Source organism: Anolis carolinensis, chromosome 1, assembly GCF_035594765.1.
Source record: "Anolis carolinensis isolate JA03-04 chromosome 1, rAnoCar3.1.pri, whole genome shotgun sequence".
Taxonomy (NCBI): domain Eukaryota; kingdom Metazoa; phylum Chordata; class Lepidosauria; order Squamata; family Dactyloidae; genus Anolis; species Anolis carolinensis.
In genome coordinates this window covers 60,945,570-60,963,480 of record NC_085841.1, presented here as the reverse complement: position 1 = coordinate 60,963,480, position 17,911 = coordinate 60,945,570, and the positions used below count along the sequence as shown (strand labels likewise).

The 17,911-nt window shown below is 39.6% G+C and overlaps 1 protein-coding gene across 2 annotated transcripts; it reads left to right on the top strand.

The window, feature by feature from the left end:
- The first annotated feature begins 6,362 nt into the window (after positions 1-6,362).
- Positions 6,363-16,614, top strand: LOC134297547 (uncharacterized). Of its 2 annotated transcripts, XM_062975401.1 has the most exons (7): positions 6,363-7,150; positions 7,262-7,366; positions 7,465-9,335; positions 11,393-11,558; positions 11,654-11,734; positions 11,891-11,950; positions 12,048-16,614. In XM_062975401.1, exons 4-7 carry the CDS (start codon positions 11,417-11,419, stop codon positions 16,442-16,444), a joined length of 4,680 nt encoding a protein of 1,559 aa, XP_062831471.1. In that variant the 5' UTR covers positions 6,363-7,150; positions 7,262-7,366; positions 7,465-9,335; positions 11,393-11,416; the 3' UTR covers positions 16,445-16,614. The 2 variants fall into 2 exon arrangements, with proteins under 2 accessions (XP_062831471.1, XP_062831473.1); XM_062975403.1 differs by lacking the exons at positions 6,363-7,150; positions 7,262-7,366; positions 7,465-9,335 and having other exon boundaries at positions 9,473-11,558.
- The last annotated feature ends 1,297 nt before the right edge of the window (positions 16,615-17,911 follow it).

Below are 17,911 nucleotides of genomic sequence, written 5' to 3'. Positions count from 1 at the left end.
AAGTTAGCCTGCATCTCTCAAGTGTGGTGGACGACACTGCTGTGTTGACCTAAGATTCAAATGTCAGTCCAGTTGGACCACTCTAACAATGATCATGTCCAACTACACAGAGAAGCCACTGAAATCCACAAGCATGTGGACAATTTAACAGAAAAGAGGATACCACGAAAATGAACAAAATACGGCTACCAGTATTAAAAAACCTCTGAAATCAGGACAGTAAATAAAGAACAACACTCTGAAAACAGAAGAATTCCAGACATGAATCAATCAGGGCCAGCTAGCACCTCAGAACAAAGGATTCCCCAGGCAGAAAGAAGCAGGACCTTGAAGCTGGCAAGGCCATTAATGCTAAACAAGGTGATGAATTACAAAATTCACACTGGCCTCCAACAGACAAGAGGTTTTTCTTCCACCCTGGACCTTCCACAGATATATAAACCTCCCTTGCTTAATTTTCAATATACCTCACAACCTCTGATGATGCCTGCCATAGATGTGGGTGAAACGTCAGGAAAGAATGCTTCTGGAACATGGCCATACAGCCTGGAAAACTCACAACAACCCAGTGGTTCCAGCCATGACAGCCTTCGACAACACATCAGGCCAATTAACTTCAATACAATACTTTTAGGACATTATTGCACTGTGATCTAATATTGTTGTTGTGCAATAACACCATTTTGTCTTTTGCCTCAAGCAACCAACTGTCTTCGGCAGGCTTGACTAAACTAGATATTACAGGGAAGAAAAAGAAGAAGAAAACAGGGTTGTTGTATGTCTTTTGGGCTGTGTAGCTGTGTGGAACATGGCCACACAGCCCGAAAGACATACAACAACCCTGTGATCCCGGCCATGAAAGCCTTCGACAACACAAGAAGAAAACATACTAGGCCAATACTTTCAAAGGCTGGCTCCTGTCTTCTGCAATATGTAGCTCCACATACTATCTCAGTGCAAACAGAACTGATAATGTGTTGTCGAAGGCTTTCATGGCCGGGATCACAGGGTTGTTGTATGTCTTTCGGGCTGTGTGGCCATGTTCCAGAAGCATTCTCTCCTGAGTGGCCATGTTCCAGAAGCATTGTGGGTGAAATGTCAGGAGAGAATGCTTCTGGAACATGGCCACACAGCCCGAAAGACATACAACAACCCCCAGAACTGATAATCTTTCTGCTACACAAAGATTGCACCTGCAGTTTATCAATGGCAGTCAATAAATGTATAATCATGGCCTCTCTAGGTACTACTTGGCAATGTTGGGGCAAAGGTCTAGGCCATACCCAAACACCCCACATAATATGGCTGATGGCTGGTGTTTATGCTGATTGTGTGAGGAGATGGGAAAGAAAGGGTAGGCTGGCACACTTGTATTTGTTGGACTTTGGACTCATTTAATAACTAGATAAATACCCTGCTTTCTGAAATGTCTGAGTTAACAGAAAAAATATTTGTCTGTCATAAAGTCATGAATACATACAGCTTGTTTCTGCTGAGCTATCACTGTCAAGCATTTGAAGTGTGAATAAACAGAGATGACAGTTATTGCTAGTACTTTGGGGCATACCGTTTGTTGAATTTCAGTATAGATTGAAAAGCCAGATGCACCACATACACTGACTCAAGGAGAAATTTGAACTTAGGCCTTAAAGGAAAGGTATAATTGATCTCCAGTTTGCCTAGATGGATTTTCCCACATGAATATCGACTGGGGTTTTCCAAGCAGAAAGGCAATCCCAGGTAGCTAATAATAGTTCTTAGTTTGTATGAGTCCCACTTTGAAGTATTCAGACAGCTTCACATGCGTCATTTTGTCACAACTCATAAAACAACCCATTAATGTTCCCAGATTGACCATTAATGCATCATCAAAAAAGAGGATGTGGAGCAGCTACACAATAGAGAAGTGAAAAATATGTATTAATATTTGCATCTCCAATGAAGAAAGACCATCGCAACACTTGAGACACTCTGCCAAGGAAAAGCATCCACAATTTTCTTTGAATTTTGGAAATTAATAGTGGTGGGAATTTATTTAAGAGAAAACTCACATGGCTTTCATGTGCTAAAAATTGCATTTTGAGCCAGAAAACGTGTATTTTTTTTGGACAAAATATGCTAATTTCTGAATGGAAATACTGTTTTTACACAGGAAACTGACATAGGAAATCTGCATAAGAATGTTTTGCACTTCAATAAATTTTCCCTTGGTGTGTCCTGAAGTACAGATGGTGCTCAAAAATTGCCCCAGTCTCCAGGAATGCAGAGCAGAAAGAAAACAGCTGAGATCATTTATTCTTGCACATAGAAACAAAATAAAAGAAATATTTGTGCTCCTGCTAGGCGCAAACAAAGAGATTAAATTGCACAAATGCTAGTTTATATGTACGCATGGGAATCTATGTTGAAACTTTTAACATTTTATCTGGGAAATTCTGTGACTAGCAGTGTTGATAGATCAACGGTGGATGCTTCAAGGCACAGAGAGGTAGCCAGATTTTTTTCATTTTCATGGTATCCTTCTTTCTGTTGAAATTGTCCACATGCTTGTGGATTTCAATGGCTTCTCTATGTAGTCTGACATGGTGGTTGTTAGAGTGGTCCAGCATTTCTGTGTTCTCAAATAATATACTGTGTCCAGGTTGGTTCAGCAAGTGCTCTGCTATGGCTGACTTCTCTGCTTGAGTTAGTCTGCAGTGCCTTTCAGGAGATAATGCTTCTGGAACATGGTCATACAGCCCAAAAAACTCGCAGCAACCCAGTGATTCCAGCCATGAAAGCCTTCAACAACACATTGAACATCTACTAGACTTAATCCATTCCCCACTGTCATTCTCTTTCCCTTGTGTGTCCTGTCTTATTTAGATTGTCAGCCTGAGGTCAGGGAACTGTCAAACCAACCATTTGTAAGCTGCTCTAAGAGATTTGTGGCTAAAGAGCAGGGTATAAATATTCTTAATAAATAAGTAGCCTTGCTGAGTCTATAGGCACAGGAGCTAAATATGTATTAAGATATATAACTGCAGAGACCTTTGGCAGTGTCAAGACTAACAGATTTATTATAACACAAACCTTGATTGACATACAGACTCCCTCAGACACAAGAAGTATATTACTTGAGAGTAAATATACACTACCTAATGTTTGGGCATGGGTTGTGGATAGTGATGTGAAAGCCAATTCAAGTGCAAAATTGCTATTAATGATAATTACACTTTTAAAAAGTCCTGTGGCAGTACATGGGGTCAGAATTCATTGTTCATTGCAAATGTAATTTATCTAACAGAGCCACAATTGCAGAATGCAGTTTTGAAACTACCAAAATTGAAGAACCTGCGGTGGTTGTTTTCATATCCAACAGATACTTCCTCTTTGGGGGTCATTGGGATAAATTTAATTCTAAATATTGTTTGAGAGGAAATTAGTTGTCTTTGTTCCACATATCTACTGATGACTAATGGATGTCCAAAGGTCTCATGACAACTTTACCTTCAGAGCTGAGCTGGCAAGATTAAGATAGTAGGTCAGACATAAATCATGTCACTCCACTGACAAGAAGGGAAGCATGCCAGTTTGCCTTGGTGAAGCTTTCCATTGTAAATATGCCACAGTGTCTGCAGAGGTCACACACCAATTCACGTCATCAGTGTGTTTTCTGGGGGCAATGCACTGAACCATATGAAATGCCATAGGCTTTCAGCCAATGCTGTCAACTCTCCATTTGGGTCCAAAGTTTAGGACAAGCCACTGATTTAATAAACAAGTTGTAAAAGAGAGGAATGAAGCCATTGATTAATTAAATCGGCAGAGGATTTTAGTTCAACATGGAAAGCATTAACCAACTGGTTTTAGAAGTCATTTGGTCTTTCTAATGGTGGATCCTGAGAATTCCTGCTTCCCTTGAGGACCATGATATAAAGAGGAACATACTCTTCTTGAAACTGCATGTGCTTTTTAATTTCCTGTATGCAGCTTCTCATACCATTTTGGACATCCTTTTTCCCGTTGTTCTGTTGTGTGGTTTTAATTAAGGCACTCTGCTGGATCATTCTATATAATTGCACCCACTAGGATCTTGTTAGCAAAAGAACTTTAGGTAATAATTAATCATGTTTGGAAGATTGAAGCTGCTATATGAAAGGATCTGCATCTGTGGCAGGTCCAATATTCCATCCTTTTATGTGTATCATCCATTGAATGAAAGTGAGCTGAAAAATAAAATCTCTAGCACAATTGTGAGTCTTAACCATAGGCTAAGCATAGCAAATAAAACAGGCACACATCACCCAAGCTCAAGCAGCAAGCCATTACCACAAGGGACAAACATGAGGCTCTGATGTAGACAATGCTTCAGGATATTTATGCAAACTAATTTTACCCGACTTGTCTGGAATGTAAAGGCAAAGACTGAGAAGTTGTACAGACAATGCTAGGATTTGTAGTTATAGTTTTTTCCTTAGCATGTGATCTGCTCCCCTAGGAGCAACAGTTCACAGAGCTCCTGTATTTCCTGCAGTTATTTCTTGTGTATAGACAAAAGGGACCCAAGAAGGGAGGCATCTGATTGTACTGCTTTATTTCTATTGGCCTGAAATACATCATGACATGTATCATGACTCACACTTGCCAGAAAAGGTCTTGCAGTGTTTTGAAAAACCCATATAATTGGTCCAGGAGTGAAAGGAAATAGGCACACTTTGAGTTTCAAAAGATCTGACAACTCTGCAGTCACTACTGCAAAGAGAGAGGTCCCATCTGTACTGCTAAATAATGGAGTTTGAAATAGCATCATATAGTCAGCATAGATGGGGCCACAGAGACAGATCGACAGGCAGAATGCATCATCAGAAAAGAAGACCAAAAGGATATGGATAATTCCTTTAGAACACACAGCACAGATCATACTCAAACTTTTAAAGCAGAAGTTCACAGTCCCTCAGGCCCCGTCAGATTATCTACTGGGTTGTATGGTAGAGTAGGTCAGTGGTTCTCAACCTGGGATCCCCAGAGATTTTAGGCCTATAACTCCCAGAAATCCCAGGCAATTTAACCGCTGTAAGCATCTGGGGACCCCAGGTTGAGAACCACTGCAAAAGTAAAGGTTTTCCTCTGACATTAAGACTAGTCATGTCTGAGTCTGGGTGTTGGTGCTCATCTCCATTTCTGAGCTGAAGAGCCGGCGTTGTCTGTAGACACCTCCAAGATCATGTGGATGGCATGACTGCATAGAGCGCTGTTACCTTCCTGCCAGAGTGGTACCTATTGATCTACTCACATTGGCATGTTTTCAAACTGCTAGATTGGCAGAAGCTGGGGCTAACAGCAGGAGCTCACCATACTCCCAGATTTTAACTGCTAACTTGCTGTGCCACTCCTATGGTAGTCTAGACTCATCCACTTCAAAGCAGGTAATCTGGACTTTATATGTCAGTGTAGATGTGGCCTCAGACTGTTGGGGAGGATGAGGTCCATTCTTCCGTCAGGTTTGGGGCACGGGCAGGAAAGATTATTTAGAATTAAGCTACATTAGTGGTTCTCAACCTGTGAGCCGTGGCCCAGCAGTGGCCCACGAGAACAAAAATCTGGTCCGCAAACCTGTTTCCTCTTTATTTATTTTATTTTGTTTTGTTTTATTTATTTCTGCTCCTTTCTGCGGAGCTGACCATTGCACTGGATAGACCACATCAGCTCTAGATGATTAAATATGCTTTTCTTTGGGCAAGCAGATGGCGACTACTGGATGGTATATGTTCTGTATCAGAAACTATAGCTGCTGTGGTCTATCCAGTGCAATTTTCTGAATCAGCATCCCAAATAACCAAACGGAACCTAAAGTTGACCAAAAACTGATTTGTAACCCTTTTGGTACTAATGTTGGAGAGTGGTCCCTGGGCAAAGTGGGCCCCGATCAAGTGGGCCCTGGTCAAAAAAAGGTTGGGAACCACTTATCTACACTATAGAACAGGCATTGGCAAGCTTTAGCCCTCCTGGTGTTTTGGACTTCCACAATTCCTAACAGCCTACTGACTGTTAGGAATTGTGGGAGTTGATGTCCAAAATACCTGGAGTACTGAAGTTTGCCCATGCCTGCTAAAGAATTAATACAACTTGACACCACTTCAACTGCCTTGGATCAATGCTATGGAATCATGGGAGATGTAGTTTTACAAAGCCTTTAGCCTTTTCTCCAAAGAGTGCTGGTATCCCACCAAACTAAAAATCATAGGATTCCATGGCACTGAGCCATAGCAATTAAAGTGGTATCAAACTGCATTAATTCGACAGTCTAATAAATGCACCTTAGGTTCATTAAGTGGGCAATACCAAGATTATGGCCAATATTTATAATCATGCTTCACACAAGTAGTAATAGGGGCCACCTCTCGTCAAACTCATTTTTGACAGGTGCCACGCCCCCTTGAAGCAGGAAGTCCTGCCCCTTGAAGCAGGAAGTGCCACCTCCTAAAAGAGGAACTCCCTCCTCCTAAAAACAGGAAATGCAATCCCGGGAGACCCTTCCCCCTGAGGTGAAGCCCTCCCACAGCCCACAGCCCACCCCCCCCCCCACCCCTACCATAAGCCGCCCATGTGATGGGTATGTCTATGGTGCATGTTCCCTACTCCTACTGCAGGAGCTTACCACGTGGTGGGGCAAGCACAGACATGTTTCAATGAGGCATTCATGGTGATGCGTATGGGCTGAAAGGCCCCTTGCCTAGACTGACCCCTCTGCTTGAGGAAATGGGGCAGCCAGGACCGTGTGCTAGGTCTTAGTGGTGAGCTCTGTGCTCTGTGTCCAACAGCCAATGGATTTAGGCCCATAAGGTCATCATGTGATACTGGGAGGGCCCATTAGGGCGGAGCTTTTAGGAATAAATACTCCATGTGAGTTTTAGTGCATCCCTTGACTGCTTTCAGAGGAATGGAAAATATGGAATTATCAGATGCCAGTGTTTCTTCCTCAGAGCTACCTGATTCAACAGTTGATGAATCCCAAAGCAGGAAACGCTTCATAAGTTCAAGTTCTGATGAGGATGATGACTGTGATTTAGCTAAAAGAAAATGTGAGGAAGACCGGGTGGTTTCCGAATCAGCTAACAGGCTTTTGGAAACACTTTCATCAGAACCATCAATACCATCCTCTGAGCAGGTAAAAAACATAAAACTATTATTCTGATCCCTCTTAGGGTTGAAAGGGTCTATTTCAAGGAGCAAAATTGTGAACTGAAAGCACTTACACTTATCTTTTAAATCATTTTAGGGGGTTACAGAAAATTCATCAGGGGCAGCTAAAGAAGAAGAAGTGAAGTCACCATCTATCGCTGCTATTTGGAAGCTATGCTGCGTAGCATCAAGCCAGCTACAAGTAAGTATGAGTTTTGAAGAGATGTGTTTTATGTATGGGTGGGGTGGTAGTCACTGAATGTGCGTGTTTTAAAATCTGATTAATTTTATTATTTATAGGAGACCCCTGAAATGAGTGCTATTCAACGCCCAGGCCATGTGATTATGTCAAGCATTCTTGGATTGGATGTCAAGACTGAAACAGGGAATGTAGAGCAGAAGACGGTCATGTTGGAGACCGCCAAAGCAACCGTTTACGGGATATTAGATCACTGTTTAAACGAAATATTATTTGAGGCGTGTCCGGGTTGTCAGATTTTTGCAGGGAATCAGATGAGTCATGAATGTGTGTTATGGAACAACAAATTCCTAAGCAAAAAATTGAAGGATATTTGTGGAAATTTATGCTTCATAAATACCCTTCATATTTTACTTTTGATAGGTTACTGTCAAAACTCTCTGTATATGACCTCTGAAATATTGGACTACATTATGAATTTGGTAACATATATTGGCCAAACTGATAAGGCTATTAAAGTTCTAAATGCTGGATTGAAGAGTTGCAACCAGGAGATTCTGCAGCAAGTCAAAACTGTGCTAAAAAACCGTCCATACAAACATTATGTCAAATTTTGGCCTATTATAACTAATTTTAAGAAAGAGTAAAACTTGCAGCTATTGATGACTGTTTTTAAAAATTCAAAAAAGTGTGTTACATTGAAATAAAATATATGGTACTTTCAATAATGGGATAAAATAAAATGGATTTAAAAACAACATAATGCTCAATGTGTTTTTTATTTGAGGGCTTCCCTTTAGAAGTACATTTAATGAACACTCATAAGTTTTCTAATGTATATATATATATCTAACTAAATAGAAAAGTGAAAATGCGTGCCTGTTTATTGATCCTTCTGACAAAACAGGAAATGCATATTTCAGTGGTCATGCCATGGACAGATGCTGATGACTTCTGAAAAACAGAGATAATAACCATCTCTGTGCCTGGATCTTTAAGTGTTACATTCCTTTAGAAATACGACCTTATAACCCAACATGCCCCATTTACCAGAAGATTATTTTAAAATGGGTAAAATAAAATGGATTTAAAAACAACATAATGCTCATTGTGTTTTTTATTTGAGGGGCTTACCTTTAGAAGTACATTTAATGAACACTCATAAGATTTCTAATGATATATATATATCTAACTAAATAGAAAAGTGAAAATATGTGCCTGTTTATTGATCCTTCTGACAATCAGGATATGCATATTTTCAGTGGCGTGGGGCCGGATGCTTAAGACTTCTGAAAAACAGAGATAATAAGCATCTCTGTGCCTGGATCTTTAACTGAATACACAAGGCGAAGTGTGGGCCCCTTTCTTTAACCATGTATTAATATATATATATTAAAATGCATCATTGGAAACATGGTTTATTTTTACAACCAAAAATAAAATAAATAATAAAATAAGGGTCCAACAGAACAACCCAATGTCTATAGGGAAGGGAGAGTGTTACAGTCCTTTAGAAAATACAAGTCCTTATAGCCCATCATGCCCCATTTAGCAGATTATTTTAAAATGGGGTAAAATAAAAATGGATTTTAAAAAAAACATAATGCACAATGTGCTTTTATTTGAGGGTTTCCCTTTTGGAAATACATTTCAACTACTCTTTAAGGCGTATATTGCTAATTTTCTTCAATATACCTTTCCCCAACCCCTTCCCTCAAAATAAAAAAAAGTATGATACCCATTTATTTAATAGAGATTTATATAAATGTTTCTGTACAACATGTATGCCTAACTGCAAATATGACCACACCTCAAAAGGAGGGTGTTTGTCTCATCAGCCAATGGGAATTCTCAGTTTAAAAGCGGATGGAAAGGCGGCCCCAACCAGAAAAGAGGACCCCCTTACGCTTTAAAAACCCTGGGACATCCTGGGTTCAATCCTCTGGCCCATGCAACATTTCTGGCTGAATTGGTAAGTCCAAACCTTTCTCCCAACCTCCTCTCTCTCTCTCTCTCTCTCTCTCTCTCTCTCTCTCTCTATATATATATATATATATATATATATATATATATATATATATAGTTTAAGATTTTAAAATAATTTAACATGTGGGTCAACCTCTTATGGGATGTTTTTTTTAAAAAGTCTCTATGGCTGAATCCTGTCCTTTAAAAGGCTATGATGGGTGACCCTTGGTGGTAAAACTGTACCTATTTCACTTAACATTAAATTAAAATGTTATTTATTTGTTATTAAATTGTTATTATTAAATTGTTATTAATAGAGTTTTATATATTTTACATATAAAATATATATAGCTAATTTCCATAGCTATATATATTTCCATAGCCGTGTCTTGTTTGGTTAGGTGGGAGAAAGGCCCATTCAAAAAAAGTCAAGGAACATGAAAGGCCCCTGCAGATTATCTGTATATGCTTATCTACTGTATTGACCTAATTACTGTAACAAAAGAATGCTCCTCTGGAAATAGGTAATACACATTCAAACCATCCTAGGCAAATGGGTACTTATGAAAATCAGGGCTAATGAATTACTTGTGCCTGGTACTCTAACCTAATACACAATCCTATACCTCTAGGCTGGCTTCATTTGAGGTCAGACACCCAATTGTCATTTAATAGATTTTTATATATAATTTAACCTCTGAGGATGCCTGCCATAGATGTCCCCATTGGGGAGATGGTGGCGGGGTATAAATAAAGTATTATTATTATTATTATTATTATTATTATTATTATGTGGGCGAAACGTCAGGAGAGAATACTTTTGGAACATGGCCATTCAGCCCGAAAGACATACAACAACCCTATAATTTAATCTGTTTCATTGGAAGCTACGGCTTATTTTTACAACAGAAAATAGGGTACATTATTTTGTTTGTTTGCTTTATATAAATAATAACAAAAAGGATGTAGATTTTTATTTTATTTATTTATACAGGGAATATCAACCACTTTAGATTATAAACATATAACATAAATTCAACAATCGACAATTTTGTTTTACCATCCATTAGAGCATTCATGTATTTCACCCCATGTTCCTAGAAAAAATGAGAAATAAGATTCTGTTATGCTAGTTTTAATTAATTAATCTAATTACTATATTTATATATTGGCCTTCTTACCAGAAAAGTGGGGGGGGGGGCAATTTGGCTCACAAATTATACGTACATACAATATATTATATTATTACCATAGTACAATATTAACATCATATATTACCATATTGTACTATGACACTATACGGTAATATTATTTATATATGTGTGTGTGTGTGTATGTGTATAATATTACCGGTATTATATTGTAATATTAATATTAGTATTATATTGTACCACATCATAATATTATTACCAATATTATATGTACATACAATAAATTATATGTACATACAATACTGTATATTATATATAATATTATTATCAATATTATATGTATACACAATAATGTATATTAAATTGAATATTATAAAGTTTTAAGAGTTTATTTTACTTACCAAGCCTCCATGACGGCAAAGCCATTTAGATTCATGATCTAGCAAGAATGCTGCGATGCATTCAGCTACATTATCGACATGAACTTCTGTGTAGGGCATTTTTCTGACTAAAATGCATCCAAATAATATTATAGAAAAAATTCTGCCCCAGTTAATCTTGCCATCGGAAAATGTTTGCTGCATCACATGTTGAAGGATTTCACAGCTCTGTGTGGGAGTGTCCAATTGCAGAGGTGATATTATAGGAAAGATCCTGGCATCCAACTCATTCATTTTTTGTAAAGAGATACATATCTCAGTATCTAATGATGTTTTGGGGGCTTTTCCAGCTGCCAAATTCAGGTAAGATTGAATAATCCTGAACGTTTGTTTTTCAATTTCTGGTAATCTGTCAGGGTGGGTCCAATCCATGGTGTCTGGCGCGGTTTGGGTCTTGTATGGAAATGTGTCTCAGCAATGATTGCACAACCTGTTTAATGCTTGCCTCTTAACCCTCTCCACCTTCTTAGATTCAACAACTCAAACCATCAGAAATGAGCAACATCAACCAACATTTCTATCCTAACGTTCATATCCAGTACCCAGCCATCATAGAAAATATGCCGTTACCAGATGAAATTACTTATGAGGATGTGCAAATTTCTCAGCTGGAAGTGGATGATGCTCAAATGATGGGTTTGTCCTTATACTCCAAAGGTTATTTAATAATAAAATGAACGCCCACCCAGTGTGTGTGTGTCTTTTCTGAAATGATTGTCTGTTTTCCACAGAACAAGCACTTCGTCATGAGGATGCTGATTTCAAGACTGTGGAGAAACCAAAGGCTATTCCACCAACTTCCAAGCATGCAGGTAATGATGAATGGTAGTAAAACACAGAACATAAATACTACAACAAAAATTAACAAAGTCGCAATCACACAAAATAACAATCTTACAGAAATCAACAGAACACCACTCTGTAAATATGAGAAACAGCTACTCAGGTGTATGTATTTGCATTTCCAGATAAGGAGACCAACATGCCCACTCCAAAGACTACCAATCTATCAACTTCAAAAACTCGAGGTAATTGTATGCCCCACAGAACATCTCTCTGTAAATATGAGAAATAGCCACACGTGATTGTGTTTAGGTATTTTATTATATTTATTATATCTTTTAGGAACCCGCTTGAAGCGAGCCAGGCCAGAAACTCAGGAATCAGCTAGACCTCAAAAGAAGAAGAAAGGCAACAATGACATTGTGCTGAATTCGGAAGATGATCATGACTGTGAAATTATGAGCACTGCGGGGGAATGCTTTGCTGAAATTCGTAGATTGAACGATGAAGCGGACGACAATTATAAACAGTCTATTGCTTTAAAAATGAGATTGGATCAAATCGTCGGTCATGAAATTCCAAAACTTCTCAAAGCAATTAAAGCATGTAAAAATTATAACCCTCTTACAAACTCAACTCACTATCAGATAGGTAGAGGGTTGCACAAGCGGGGTAGAAGAAAGCAAAAGAAGCTCACACCTAGAGAACTGTACTGGAAAAGGAGACGTAGATTGATAACAAAGGCGAGAAAAACTCTTGCCAGGTCCAGAAGTAAACAAAAACATAAAAGCAATAGAGACTCAATGAGGTCAGACCCGGCTTCTTCTTCCAGTACAGACACCCAGAGGGATGGACATTCTCCTGAACCTCAACAGGTAGAATCCCCATCTAACGAGGTTGAGTACCGACCTCAACAGGAAGACACCTCTGGTGAGGAGGATGATGGGTCACCCCCTGTGCTTGCAGAATGCGTGCACAGGTGGCAATTTACCTTTCCTAGTTATAACACATTGCGGATCGGGGAGGTATACCGTTTCAGAAATTTAGAAACCGTGAGGTCATATGCACAGGTTATAAATGCATTATACACAGCGATCCAGGGCATCTTAGACAATCTGAACCAGAGAATTGATCCCGAAGATTTTGTTCAGGTGAGATTAGAAGCCTCAGGGTTACGAAATCCACTCTTCTCTTTTAAAAGAAGTAGGGATCTCTTTAATGCTGAGGAGTTTCTAGTCCAGCTGAGTCGTCTATTACAGAGCAATATGGAAATCTGCGCTCATGGTGATTTTGAGCTCGTGGTCACTATAACAAAACCGCCACAAGGTGGAGCACGTCGAAAACTGAGTTCCATTCCAGCCAGTGAAATAATTGCTAGGAAGAGACAGTATCTGATAGACCTGAATTATGCAGGTGGCAATATGTGTTTTGCTGGAGCTTTATTTGGTGTTATGAGTTTACATAAACCCACAGATTCAGAAATGTTGACAGCTGCTCAAAAACTGCATATGGAACTCGGATGGTCTGATCAAAAAAAGGTAACCCTTAATGATATTTCTACTGTTGAACAACATTTAAGAGTCAATATCGATGTTGCTTATTACTCAAAAAAGTCAGAGTGGGCTCTGTTTAAAACACAGGGCCCCATTTATCCTCAAGCCTATACTCTACTCTTACATGATGAGCATTTCTATGGGGTTCTGAATGTAAAAGCGCTATTTGGCATCCGAAACTACTGTCAATTTTGTCGCAAACTCTATAATCATGACCATCATTCATGTCTATTTTATTGCAGAATGTGTTTGAGAAAGGGGTGTGATAATGTGATAGGGAAACAGGTTCGATGCCCCCGATGTAAGTTTCATTGTAGGTCTGAGGCTTGCTTAAAATTACACCAACAGCTGGGTTTAGAGAAGAAAGTCAAATGTCTAGCGAGAATGTATTGTACAAAGTGTCGATATTATCAGGAGCTGGATCACGATGATGAAAAGTGTAAAGGGAGACAGTGTACGGTCTGCTGGGGTTACATTGTTGAAGATGAGGGTCATTTGTGTTACATGCAACCGCTTAAACAGCCAAAGCTTTCTGTGAAATATTTATTTTACGATTTTGAATGTCACCAGAGTACGGGGGCTCACGTGCCGAATTTTTGCTTTGTAAAAGCTTATTCTGGGGAGACTGTGGAGTGTTTTAAACCAGATTTTGTGGAGGAGAATAGTGGGTCTGAAGACAGTGATGGTGAAATTGAGGTGGAAGGGGAAAGGGAGCCATGGAAGTTTGCAGGCAAAACCTGGGAATTTAAGGGCGAAAACTGTATTGAACAATTTATTAAAACGTTTACAAAAGATGGAGCCTTTAAAGATGCAACATTCATAGCTCACAATTCAAAGGGATATGACTGTTATTTTATACTCCGACAGTTGGTGAAAGAAAAACTGGATGTTGAAATTATAGCACAGGGTGGGAAGTTGATCTGTGTTACTGTGGTAGGACTCTCCATAAAATTCATTGACTCACTCAGTCACCTACCCATGGCACTCTCTAAATTACCAAAGGCTTTGGGATTTGAGGATGCCAAGGGGTATTTTCCACATTATTTTAACAAGCCTGAGAATTGGGATTATGTAGGGCCAATGCCACAGCCCGAATGCTATGGCGTAGAATACATGATGCCTGCTGAAAAGGCAGCCTTTACAGCCTGGTATGCAGAGAACCAGTCAAAAACCTTTGATATGCAGAAAGAGCTTGCATTCTATTGTCAGAAGGATGTTGAGATTTTGGAGCAGGCCTGTACCAAGTACAGACATGAAATAGTGCAGCTCACAATGGGTATAAGAGAAGTCATGGTAGGCAAGAAAAAAGACAAAGTCAAGAGGTACAGGGTCGCTATTGATCCTTTTCAATACCCTACCATTGCAGGTGTGGCTCTCGCCATGTATAGGTTCAAATTTCTTAGGGTAAATACTATAGCGATTCCAAGTTGTAATGATTACCATAATCAGTACAAGCGATTCTCATCCGCCTCTATACAGTGGCTCTCTTTTGTCAGTCATAAGGAAAAAGTTGAAATACGTCACGCATTGAATGGTGGGGAGGTTAAAGTTGGAAATTATTTTCTGGATGGTTTTGCAGTTGTGGATGATAAGAAAGTTGCCTATGAGTATTTCGGTTGTTTTTTTCATGGTTGTTTGATTTGTTATTCTCCAGAGGAGGACAACCCCGTGGTGGGGAAATCTTACGAGTTTCTTTTTAACGCGACACAGAAAAGGACCGCGGAGCTCCAAAGCCTAGGGTTTGAAGTGCGTTCCATTTGGGAGCACGAGTGGAGAAATATGGTAAAAACAGATTTGGAAGTCCAGGCTTATCTTGCAAAAGCCAGTTTTCCTGAACCCCTAAAACCTCGCGATGCGCTTTTTGGGGGTCGTACAAATGCAATATGCCTCTATTATAAACCTAAAGATGGGGAATCTGTGAAATATTATGACTTTACTAGTCTGTACCCCTATGTAAACAAAACAAAAGAGTACCCCTTGGGGCATCCTGAAATCATTTACAAGGATTTCAAGCCCCTTTCAAATTATTTTGGACTAGTTAAGGCCAAGGTTTTTCCCCCTAGAAATCTCTATTTTCCAGTTTTGCCTTCCAGAATCTCTGGAAAACTCATGTTCGTACTGTGCTCAACCTGTGCAGAAGCACGACATCTGGACCCTTGTGACCACACAGATGAGGAAAGAGCGTTAATTGGAACATGGTGTACAATCGAGTTGAATGTAGCTATAGAGAAGGGCTACAAAGTTGTTGAAATTTATGAGGTGTGGCATTTTGAGCATCGTTCTGCAGATCTGTTTTCAGGGTATATAAAGATGCATCTTCGTCAAAAGCAGGAGGCTTCAGGTTACCCACAGTGGTGTGTGAGTAAACAAGATAAATCTAAATATATAAGGGATTATCATGCACGGGAGGGGGTGCGTTTACGCAGAAACAAGATTGCAGTGAATCCTGCAAAACGTCAAATTGCCAAACTGTTTTTAAACTCATTGTGGGGCAAGTTTGGACAGAGAACAAATTTACCTGTCACACAAGTACTGAGAGATCCTGAGGATTTCTTTCAGATTCTATTTTCTGATGCTTATAAGGTGTCCATGTCTGAATGTCTGGATGATGAGGCTGTCTGTCTCTCATGGAAATATTCAGAGGACCGTGTGACAACCGCTGGGCGTAAAAATGAATTCATAGCATGTTTTACCACTGCTTATGCTAGACTTGAACTCTACAAGTTGCTAGATAAATTAGGTAGACGTGTTTTGTATCACGACACGGACAGTGTCATTTTTGTGAGTCGGGAAGGGGAATGGGAACCGCCTCTAGGAGATTATTTAGGGGATCTTACTGACGAAATTTCATCAGGCCGGTCTATCACAGAATTTGTCAGTGTAGGTCCAAAATCCTATGGATATAAATTGACTGATGGCACAGCTTGTTTGAAAGTTAAGGGAATCACCCTGAATAGTGCTAACTGTGAGAAAATTAATTTCAGCAGTCTAAAAGACTTGGCATTCGCTTACGTCTCGGACAAGAAAGGCTGCCAGCCTCGTGAAATTGTGATACATCAGCCGGGTATTGTTCGAAATAAGCGTCAGTGGACGCTTCATACGAAAACCCTCAAAAAAACACAGAAGGTTGTTTTTGATAAAAGAGTAATTAAAGACGGATTTACAACGCTCCCTTATGGATACTGATTTGCAGACCCGATGGCAGCATCCCTTCTCTGCTATTCTAGCAGGTCCGAGCGGCTGTGGTAAAACCTTTTTTATAAAAAATATGCTGGATAATGCCGATCATGTGTTCTCTGTACTACCTCAAAATATTGTGTGGTTTTACAGTTGCTGGCAACCCCTGTACAATGAACTCCAATGTAAATACCCCTTTATCCAGTTTGTGCAGGGTTTACCTGAAAAATTTGATGATGATGAATTGTTACCACCCAATAAAGTCAATTTTATAGTAATCGATGATTTGATGCAGCCTGCTTGCGATAACCGTGGTTTGGAGATGTGTTTCACCCAGTATGTCCATCACCGGAATATAAGTGTTTTCCTCATCACACAAAATATTTTTTGCAAAGGAAAAAGCAACAGAACCATCAGTCTTAATGCAAAATATATGGTACTGTTTAAAAACCCCCGGGATAAACTACAAATTGCTACTTTGGCACGACAGATGTATCCAGGAAATGTGAGTTTTTTCATGGAATCCTACGCAGACGCAACAAGCAAACCTCACGGTTATTTAATGATAGATTTGAATGGTACTACACCCGAAACATACAGATTAAGAACTGGAATCTTCCCACCAGATTGGCCTGTGGTATATTTGATGAAGAAAAAATCCCGGAGTTACAAAAGGCAACTGTTTTAAAACGGCGTAGGACCTGCGGCTGCCTGCTCCTCCTGGATAATATGTCCAATCGTGTAAAGAGAAACCTGGAACTTTTAAAACTACTTATTAAGGTACCTCCACGCCAGAGAAAAGCCATTTTGTGCACGGGCTCCAATGATTTAATTGCTACTATCTCAGAAATAGCACTCAATACTTTAAAGGGAAACATCCCCTTGGCCCCGCACCAGCTACGGGCGTTGAGAAAAAGGCGCCGCCTTATTAGAATTCTGGGAAACAGCAAAGTGTCTCTTCGAAAAAAGAAGTGCCTTGTGAAACAGTCTGGAGGGTTTTTGGGACCTCTGCTAAGTTTTGCCGTTCCTCTGTTAACCAGTTTTCTAACCAAACAGTGATGGAATATGCTGAAAAAATGTATCTGGTTCCCAGCCGTCAACTGGATCAATTAAGAGGCGCACCTCCCAAGGATGAAAACATCCGAACTACAGCCATCTCATCCCTAGATAGAGAAATGCAAGAGATTCTACGAAGGTCTGATTTATCCGAACATGAAAAAGCACGACTCTACGATACCTTACTTCAAAAATATTTAACTCATGTAAAACAGAGGGATGCTGAGAAGCAAAGTTTAAATCTGTTTCTATCTGAACCACCTGCTGAAGAAACACCACAGCCCCCTTCTGACACCGTGTTTCGTGAAGTGGTGGACGGCCTGCCTGCTAGATACAAGAATCATGCGAGATTGATGCTCAGCAAAATAAGCCAAAACAAGAATATTTCTACATGGGATGATAAAGGATCCTTTGTGTATA